At 38.2% G+C, this 10,371-nt stretch overlaps 1 protein-coding gene across 1 annotated transcript; it reads left to right on the forward strand.

The window, feature by feature from the left end:
* The first annotated feature begins 1,913 nt into the window (after nt 1-1,913).
* On the forward strand, nt 1,914-9,755 carry LOC115093242. The gene is made up of 2 exons (XM_029604918.1): nt 1,914-2,894; nt 8,761-9,755. The coding sequence occupies exons 1-2, from the start codon at nt 1,952-1,954 to the stop codon at nt 9,642-9,644; spliced, it is 1,827 nt and encodes a 608-aa protein (XP_029460778.1). The 5' UTR covers nt 1,914-1,951; the 3' UTR covers nt 9,645-9,755.
* Nucleotides 9,756-10,371: the final 616 nt, after the last annotated feature.

Genomic DNA, 10,371 nt, shown 5'->3' on the forward strand with positions numbered 1-10,371 from the left:
ACTAACCACATCCCCTGGCAACAAATTCCATAGTTTAATTGTGTGTTGAGTGAAAAAGAGCTTTCTCTAATTAGTTTTAAATGTGCTACATGCTAACTTCATGTCCTTCTATTATCCAAAAAAGTAAATAACCAATTCACATTTACCCGTTCTAGACTTCTCATGATTTGAAACACCTCTATCATTGGTCTCCAATATTTATTTAGTTTAATTTGCAAGTCTGATTGCATATATTAGTATTGATACCATCTTTACAACTAATTCCCCTCACACAACCTGGTAACAGCAGTAGTAGATATGTATAGGTACATATGTTGCTTGCTCCCAGCACCTGGGTAAACTCCACTAACTGGCAGCTTCTTGTAGATCAGATGGGTGGGAAGGTCAGATGATCAGTCTGCACCCATATTTGCTTCATGATGATGATGAAAGCAACTGTCCCGAAGTTCCTCTGTCTTGTTTTATGCCTTATACCTTTTCAGCAGCAGGTCTGAAGTCATGGGTGATGTCATTCCTGTCAATCATGGGTCACGTTGCATACACTGTGGATGGAGTCACTGTAATTTTTCACTCAGGATGTGTTTTGATTTTGCAAAGAGATGTGTCTTCCATTGTTTTGGTAAAAAAGGAGAAGAACAGGAGAATGACTTTGCAATGTATGCACCCATACAGGAGCTATAGACAATTCTCAGCATTTTCAGCAAATTAGTGGATCTTAGTTTTTTTCACTAGCATCAGCATTTTTTACTATTACATCTTAGTTTATAAAAGTTAGCATGAGTCTCATCTTCAGCCTGTAGAACTGGATCTAGAACGTTATCCCTTGTATTGAATGTAAAACAAGAACCAAGCTACCAGTAACACTTATTATTAATTAACATTTCTATAAAGCTACTAGACATACGCAGTGCTGTACAGATACCTAAAAAGAAACAGTCCCTTCTCTATGGAGCTTACAATCTAGATGGGGTACAGAGAAAAGACAATTTTCTAGTAATCACTTAACTATTACAGTAAAAGATATTTAATGTGAGAGGACCAAGATCAGAAAGAGTCAAGGTTTTTGGATTTAAAAGCAACCTCACAGAGGAGGGTCTTTAAACAGGATTTGAATGTGATCAGAGATGGAGCAATACGCATCAACGCTGGAAGATTGTTACAGGTGCACAGTGCTAGCATGACAGAAATTGCAGTCTGAAATTACCAATGGATGGAAAGGGCGTACTTTACAATTTGAAAATTGTCCTGGGAAAATGTTCCCACAGAGATTTGTGCCTTTTTTTTGGCAGGTGCTTTTCCCCCTTGGAAATAACGCATATACATTTGAAAATAAAATCCCCATGCATTATTTCCTTCTCTTGTCCTAAACACCACCCCTGCATCTGCCTACATCTTAACCAGCTAAATTTTAGGTTTGTGCATTATTGATCCCTGTCTCCTGTAGTTTTAAGTGAGTTAAGGACAGAGAAATTTCCAGACAGCCACCACCAGGGTGAATAAGTATTTACCAGGGTAAATAGCTTTTGAAAATTACCTTTCCCATTTTCAAGAATGTTGTGAAAATCTTCACATGAAAGAAGAGTGACAGTAGTTAATTTACCAAAATGTGTCTTTTTGCCTTTATAAATAGGGATCTTCTTAATTTGGCTTCCAAAAAACCCTTGACTATCCGAAAATCTGGATATAAGGAATTAGTTTTTTAATTTAAAATTCTAATTTAAAACTGAACTAACCTTGTGAATGTGTATGATGTACCAGTGGCTATAATATCCTGGATGTCAGCCTCTATACAGGTAAGGTAGCAATGTGTCACAAAGGAATCGTGGTGCAATATGCCATTTGGAATGCAGTAAATGCTCTAGAACATGGATTACTAAGGAAACCGGAGCATCATAAGTTCAATCATTTTTTTTTAAAGTCATGCCAACCAAGTACAGATTTCGTGAATGCAATGCAGAAGTCACCCTTCTTGCCACCTGGTGTTCAGAACCCTCAAGCAGAACAATGTGGTCACCTAGAATGCATTGCTAAGCAGGAGGATCAAGAAGGAAACATGCAGATGGCATTTTTCTGCCCTCAGCCCTCATTCAAGATGCGCAAGCACAAAGTTAGTTCGTCCCCCATGTGTCACTTCTCAGAGGCCAAGCTAACAAAGAACAGATATAGCCCCATTGAAATACCTCCATGTAAAGCGCTTAAGCAACGATATGCCAGGTGTCGACGGCCAGAGCAAGTGATGCCACCTTGCCACCCCAAAAATGAAGAACTTGTAAATGCAAAAATGCTGGAAGGAGGTCACAAAAAAGAATTTTCAACGGGGCACATTTCACCTGGAATTTCTTTTGAGTGCAATGGCTGTCAGGGCTTCGTTTGTGAAAGTCAACGAGGTAAAAGGGCAGATGCAGTAAATATGCTGAACTGGAGTGAAACTGAGATTCCTCTTTCCCAAATCGAGCATCCCCTGCATGTGAAAGGGTCATTTATTCAGCCTCAGAAACATCCTCAGATTAATTTCATGACTGAAAGAAGTGCAGTGCAGCGCCATCAAAATAGTCTTCAGATCTGTTGCAAGCAGCAAGAGCAAAGCACCATGCCTCTGCCAACCCCCAGATACAAAAGGGAAACAAAGTGCTGCTTATCTCCAGAATTCTTCAGAAATTGCAAATTATCAGCAATCAAGAATAATAATAATAATGATCCTCAACATTACAATATTCATCAAACACCAGGAAGTTACTTTCAAGAGCCACAGTGTGTTCGGAAAGAGAGCACTTTCAACGTTCATCAACTGTGCAGTGTGAATCAGGCCAACAGCATGCAAAAGTCTCACCTGCATTTTCAGATAAACGCAAATGATCAAGGAAAGGGACAGGAAAACAGGGCTCACTTCACAGGTTAGAGCCCAAACTGAAATTTGGAACCATTTCGGATTTGTTCATTTAACCTGTTGGGCGCTGTAGGCTCTGAAATACTTCCATTTGTTCTAATACGTGTTTAGAAAACATAATTCTGGATCCCAAACAAAATATTTTCTTGACTATTATAGAAATGAGCGTTATTTGCAAGAGGCATGATGGAGTGGCAGACAAGGAATTCTGATCAGAGGATGAGATATTGAAACACAATTAAGTACCTTTGAATTCTTGTTAATGCTCTGCTTCTGACTGTGTCACCTTTTAGAGGAATAGTACAGTCTAAATGTAAATTTATTTTTTTTTTAATTTAGGAAAAAAAATCCTTAGTAAAGCGGGTACTAAATTGCCTATACCCTTAACTATTTTTCATGTATTCTTGGTGCAATTAACTTGCATGCCATAGGAAAATAGGGAGTGCAAGTTCAAAAGGTCAATACAGGACTGGTCAGCATGGGTCTTATGACTTGGCGTCATCTCAGAAATAAAGCCAGGAGACCCTATTGTAAATTACCATGGGAAATGGATGATGTCCACTAGGCTTTATTGTAAATTATTATGCAGATGGATAATTCTAGACCTTTATAAGAGAAGTTAGGGTTGGCAACCTTTGAAATCCTAATTCCTTGAGATAAGTTAGTCTAATGCTCATCTCAGAAGAGACCTCTCCCCTCCCACCCCCACCCTCTAGGCTCCTCTGCTATCCTATCTCCCCCTTTCAGATTCCTCTCCTTCCCTATGTCTAGTTTCCTCTTCCATCTCCTCTTTCCCCAGTTTCCCCTCTTTCAGGTTCCTTTTCTCCCATTTTTTCCTCCTTTCGGTTCTTCTCCTTTCAGCCCAAAGTAAGTAAAATCAAACCTTACAGCAAACCACATTCCTTTCCTATGAATGGCTTTTTTTAACAGCTAATGCTTCTCAGGCTGGGATACTTAAAGTAGTAAAGTTAGCAAAAAGGAGATTTACTAATGAGGTTTTCAGTTAAAACATGAAAAAATCATTAACCACCTCATTTGATCATTCTAAAAGAGATGTTAGTGTTTCATAAGAACATAAGATATGCCATACTGGGTCAGACAAGGGCCTACTAAGCCCAGTATCCTGTCTCAAACAGAGGCCAATCCAAGTCACAAGTACCTGGCAAGTACCCAAACATTAAATAAATCTCAAGTTATTATTGCTTATTAATTACTGTAATAGCAGCTTATGGATTTAACTTCTAGGAAGTTATCCAAACCTTGTTTAAGCCCAATCTTCCAGTCTCACAAGGTCCTCCTGCAATTCATCACGATCCACTTGAGATTTAACAACTCTGCATAATTTTGTGTCATCCGCAAATTTGATCACCTCACTCATCATACCCCTTTCCAGATCATTTATACATATATTAAAAAGCCCCAATCCAAGTACAGATCCCTGAGGCACTCCACTGTTTATCTTTTTCCACTGTGAAAACAGACCATTTAATCCTACTCTGTTTCTTGTCTTTTAACCAACTTGCAATCCACAAAAGGACATCGCCTCCTATCCCATGAGTTTTAGCTTTCTTAGAAGCCTCTCATGTGGGACTGTCAAATGCCTTCTGGAAATCCAAATATATCACATCTACTGGTTTACCTTTGTCCACATGTTTATTCACCCCTTCAAAGAAATGTAGATTTGTGAGGCAAGACTTCCCTTGGGTAAAGCCATGTTGGCTGTGTCCCATCAAAACATGTCTATCTAAATGTTTTGTGATTTTATTCCTTAAAACAGTTTCCAAGATTTTTCCCAGTGCTGAAGTCTGGCTCACCCATCTATAGTTTCCCAGATCACCCCTGGATCCCTTTTTAAATAAAGGGGTTCCATTGGCCATCTTCCAATCTTCAGGTACATCGGATGATTTTAATGATTTCTTGCAAATGTTTACTAATTGTTCTGAAATTTTATTTTTTAGTTCTTTCAGAACCCTGGATGTATACCATCCGGTCCAGGTGATTTACTACTCTTCAGTTTGTCAATCAGGTCTACCACATCTTCCAGGTTCACCTTGATTTGGTACAGTTAATCAGAATCATCACCCATGAAAACCTTCTCCATAATGGGTATCTCTCTAACATCCTCTTCAGTAAATACTGAAGCAAATAAATCATGTAATCTTTCTCTGATGGCCTTATCCTCTCTAAGTGCCCCTTTAACCCCTTGATCATCCAACAGTCCAACTGACTCCCTTTCAGGCTTTCTGCTTCGGATATATTTTAAACATTTTTTATTGTGAGTTTTTGCCTCTATGGCCAACTTCTTTTCAAATTTTTTCTTAGCTTGTCTTATCAATGTCTTACATTTAACTTGCCAGTGCTTATGCTTTATCCCATTTTCTTGTGAAGGATCCTTCTTCCAGTTTTTGAATGAAGATCTTTTGGCTAAAATAGCCTCTTTCACCACTCCTTTTAACCATGCCAGTAATAGTTTTGCCTTCCTTTCACCTTTCTTAATGCATGGAAACCATGCATTCTAGAATGACATTTTTTTTAACAATATCCACACATTTTACCTTTGTAGCTGCACCTTTCAGTTTTCTATTTTTCTCATTTTATCAAAGTTTCCCTTTTGAAAGTTTAACACCAGAGCTATGGATTTACATACTGTCCCCCTCCCAGTCATTAATTTAAATTTGATCATATTATGATCACTATTGCCATGTGGCCTCTACCACTGTTACCTCTCTTACCAAATCCTGTGCTCCACTGAGAATTAGATCTAAAATTGCTCCCCCTCTCTTTGGTTCCTGAACCAATTGCTCCATAAAACTGTCTTTATTCCACCCAGGAACTTTATCTCTCTAGCATGCCCTGATGTTTCACTTATCCAGTCAATATTGAGGTAATTGAAATCTCCCATTATTACTAGACTACCAGTTTGGTTAGCTTCCCTAATTTTTCTTAGCATTTCATTGTCCAGCTCACCATTTTGGCTAGGTGGATGTTAGTAGGGATGTGATGTTAGTAGGGATGTGAATCGGGCTTCTGACGTCAGAAATTGGGGGCTCCCCAAAACAGATAGGAAAACCCCATGAAATTGTTCTTGGGGGTTCTCTTATCATTTTGGGGAGGGCGGGAAAAACGGCACACAAAAATAACTCCTAAACCCACCCTGACCCTTTAAAACTAATCCCTTAGCTTCCCCCACCCTCCTGACCCCCCAAAAAAACTTTTTACAGGTACCTGGTGGTCCAGTGGGGGTCCCAGGAGCGAACTCCTGCTCCCGGGACTCCCGGGTCGGGGTGGGTTTTTTGTTTATCGGCTCAGGCGCAGCCAATAAAAAATTATTGTCCTCTTTCTACCATGTCTCTGAGATGCCAATTAAGTCTATGTCATCATTCACTGCTAACCTATTATCAATGAGCACCAAAACAACTTAAGAAGGATTCTTACAATGCTATCATAAACCCCAAAATCAATCCTTCATACTACATATAAAACTTCTCTCTATTCTTCAATCCTCCTAAAAGAGTGCAATGATTCAACTGTTTGCAAAAGAAAAAAAAATTTGATGGAAGGAGAGGAACATTTCATATGCAATGATCATAAATCCCCACCAGGGTAATATGATTGTGGATATAATCATAAACGGACCTCCTCCGACCAATATGTGCAGTTAATGTTGCAAACACTGTTGTGATCCAAACGCTTTTTTTTTTTAAAAATTTTATGTGTCTTTACTCTAAAACATTTCTCATTGTTAATCAAGGTGAAAAAAGTCACTCAAAATATTCTCAGTCGGTTTCAAATGTACGCTTAAACCATATGGTTTAAGCCATAAAAGACTGTCCAGCTTGCCAATCTAGGTCTCTTCATAAGCGTTTTCTAATGATTCATTTATACCCTTCGTTGGGAGCAGTTAACAAGGCTGTGCGGAGCGTACATTTGAAACCGACTGAGAATATTTTGAGTGACTTTTTTCACCTTGATTAACAATGAGAAATGTTTTAGAGTAAAGACACATAAACATTTTTTTTTAAAAAAAGTGTTTGGATCACAACAGTGTTTGCAACATTAACTGCACATATTGGTCGGAGGAGGTCCGTTTATGATTATATCCACAATCATATTACCCTGGTGGGGATTTATGATCATTGCATATGAAACGTTCCTCTCCTTCCATCAAAAATTTTTTCTTTTGCAAACAGTTGAATCATTGCACTCTTTTAGGAGGATTGAAGAATAGAGAGAAGTTTTATATGTAGTATGAAGGATTGATTTTGGGGTTTATGATATCATTCACTGCTATACACTCTAATTCTCCCATCTTAGTTCTTAAAATTCTGGCATTAGCATACAAACATTTCAAAGTGTGTTTTTTGTTTGTATTAACATTCTGCTTTTCAGTTGTCAGGGATAAATTGAATCTTTTAACTCAGATGAGTTTTTAATTATAGGCATTTGGACTACTTTTGTTATTAGTAGAACCTCACTGTTGGGATGCCCTAACTCTAATGCTTCATTAGTATCCTTTGAAGATACCTCCCTCCGAACCATGCACTGCTGAGTGACTGTAGGCTTTCCCCTTAGAGAAGCTTTTAAACTAGAACAATCTCTTCTTTTTTTTTTTTTAAAGGTTAGCACCAGCAGCCTGGTTCCACTCTGGTTAAGGTGGAATCCATCCCTTGGGAAAAGACTCTCCCGTTCCCCAAAAGGTTCCCCAGTTCCTTACAAAATTGAATCCCTCTTCCTTGAACCATCGTCTCATCCACGCATTGAGACTCCAGAGCTCTGCCTGCCTCTGGGGACCTGTGCTTGTAACATGGAGCATTTCAGAGAATGCTACCTTGGAGGTTCTGGATTTCAGAAATTAAAATATACTATGACAAAAAAGTAAAGGAACCTAGTAAGACCAAAAAGGAAACAAGAGAATTAAGGAACTAGAAATACAATGTTGATATTTTAGTGGATCTAGCTGACTCCCTTGCTTTCATGTTTCTTATAGTAAACATATCTTAAAGCATAGTCTGCAGTCAGCATGCAACACTGATTTTTACTTGTATACAAAACCTGGCAAAGCACAGGGTAATGGACCAACCCGACAGAAATTTTAGGAGAAGGTGTTGTTAGACTATGTAGGCCTACAGATACATGCAAATTCAGGACTGTCTTACTCAGAAACTTTTCTGTCATCAAATATGCAAACATTCTAAGGCTTATATATTTCATTTCATCTACCAGATGGCTTTTTTTTTTTATCATTAATAGTCTAGTTTAATTCCCATGCCACTAAATTTGTACACCTCTAGTCCTGCTGTTGGTAGGATAATTTAGCTCTGTAAGGTCCCTAAAAGCAATGAGATGAATGCCAAGCACAAAACAAAAACAAAAATTGGATGGCTTCATCCTTTACCTGAAAACTACAGACAGCTCTTAATCTTAAAATGGCATTTCCAACAAACACTGCTGGCATGATTTGATTTTCCGGGTGCATCTGCTAGCGGCAAAGGGCAAACCTGCTGCATCCTTGCATAGGAAGGGCATACCAAAAATCTCCAGGGGGGTTCCAAGTTAACATGAGACCCAGCTTGTCTTTCTGTCATACCCTATATCACTTTCATTTAGTCCATGCCTTTCAAAATCATTCCCCTTCTTCGTAATTAATTATGGCATTGTTGATTGATTTATACAGCACTTTGTTTTAAAGTATTTTAGAAAATAAGTGAATCGATTAATAATAATCATCAGTGGTCCCTTACACCTCTTTTTCTACCATTGCAGCTTTTTTCAGGAATCATAAAAAAGCAGAGCATGAATTAATACTGATGATTTACTATAAAGCTGGAAATGCACGGCACATGTTTTCACCTTTAATGTTTCTGCACTTTTAGGTGCGGCCCTGGCACAGCCACTCCATGGCAACGGATCTAGCAGTGGGTGTGGGGCCATAAACTCCGATTTACAGCAGTGCCCTCTATCGAGTACCAGTGCCCAGAATTTTCACAACTTTCAAGGGAATAACTCTGAGTCACTTTCAAGATTTGCAAACACGGGGTTTCCAAGCGCATCAGATGTGAGAACCAATCACTTTCTAGCATCAAATGTATGTGATCAGAAGACTCAGTTGTGTGAGCATGATTTGATCAATCACATGGAGTGTGCAGCAGCACCAATGTCCCAGCCTTGGGAAAACCGGAATTTGTCAGTTCACAGCAATCATAATTATCAGTACCAGTGTCATTCTAGTCAAAGTAAAAATGAACCATATTCTGCCAAAAATTTACAGAGTGAGATCAATCTTCAGGTCATACAAACAGTTCAGGAAATAAATTTCCCTCTTCAGACTGTAAAAGATGATTCTTTGAACCCATGTCAATTGACTATGGCTTCTTCTGGTCTATCTTGCAATTTCATTCCAGAACCCGGACTGCAGACTGTGAAAACTGGCAGCCTAAACCCAGTTAGCCCATCTAAGGACACAGAGGACAACTGTGCCACGGTTACCTTTGAGGATTCAATAGAAATGTTTGATTTGAGTTTGTTGCAGAATGCACCAGCTAGAACTGCAGACAAACCATTTTGCACCTTAGGTGATGGTCAAAGTTTCAATGATGTTGGCTTTACAGTTAATTCTGCTAACATATTCTCTCACATACTAGATATGGATCTACCAAAAGGAAAAGATTTCAATTTAAGTGCTGAAGATCTGAATTTCAAGAATTTGATGGATCTTGATACAACATTCAATGATGATTTCTGCTGGAAGGATATTTAAAAACTTCATTAGGGTAATAAAAAAAAGGTGGACAGAAATTGTAAATGAACCCAACAAAATGAAAATATAACAATCAATAAAGAAAACTTTGGAATATCATTACACAGAATAAAAAAACAACCCAATCATTGGTATTACATGTAAAAACTTTGTAAACATATTTGTTGATTTTGCTGGTCAAATACATAGACGCTATAAAATTAATTTTAGGCCTTAATATGTGAATGTACATATGTGAAAAAAAGAAACAGGGAAAAGAACTCAAGAGCAAACACAGGGTCAAGGCTGCAACAATTGTGAAAGATTTTGCTGTTTGTAGGGCGCCTCATCTCATCTAGAACATAAGCTGATGAGCTGGGAAACCCTACAGGACACAAAATTTCCAGGCAAAATGCATACAGCCTTGAATTTTTTTTTTTTTTTTTTTTAACAGATATGCCCTGGACACACATAAATGAGTTCAAAACTCAATGAAATACTGCGATCTGTAATTTGCTGTCTTAGCTGCTTGGAAAGTGATTTTTTTTTCATAGAGACTATTGTGGCTAGTATTTGATGTACTTTTTTTCTTTTCTGGGAATTATAGACAATGCTACTATTAACCAGCACAAAGTGAAGTTTGATATCCCTGTTCTGCACTTTTTCTGAGCACTTTGTTTATTTGTATTCAGTATACCTTGCGAAGGAGTTAGTCTTGTGAGTGAACATTTGTTTCTTTTATGGTTGT

Source organism: Rhinatrema bivittatum, chromosome 6 (genome assembly GCF_901001135.1).
Source record: "Rhinatrema bivittatum chromosome 6, aRhiBiv1.1, whole genome shotgun sequence".
NCBI classification, from domain to species: domain Eukaryota; kingdom Metazoa; phylum Chordata; class Amphibia; order Gymnophiona; family Rhinatrematidae; genus Rhinatrema; species Rhinatrema bivittatum.

Bases quoted from the DNA above. Each gene is read 5' to 3' on its own strand.
- LOC115093242 (XM_029604918.1), top strand. From the start codon at position 1,952: ATGCAGAAGTCACCCTTCTTGCCACCTGGTGTTCAGAACCCTCAAGCA. The intron at 2,895-8,760 runs GTTAGAGCCCAA...CTGCACTTTTAG, and splicing joins AAACAGGGCTCACTTCACAG to GTGCGGCCCTGGCACAGCCA.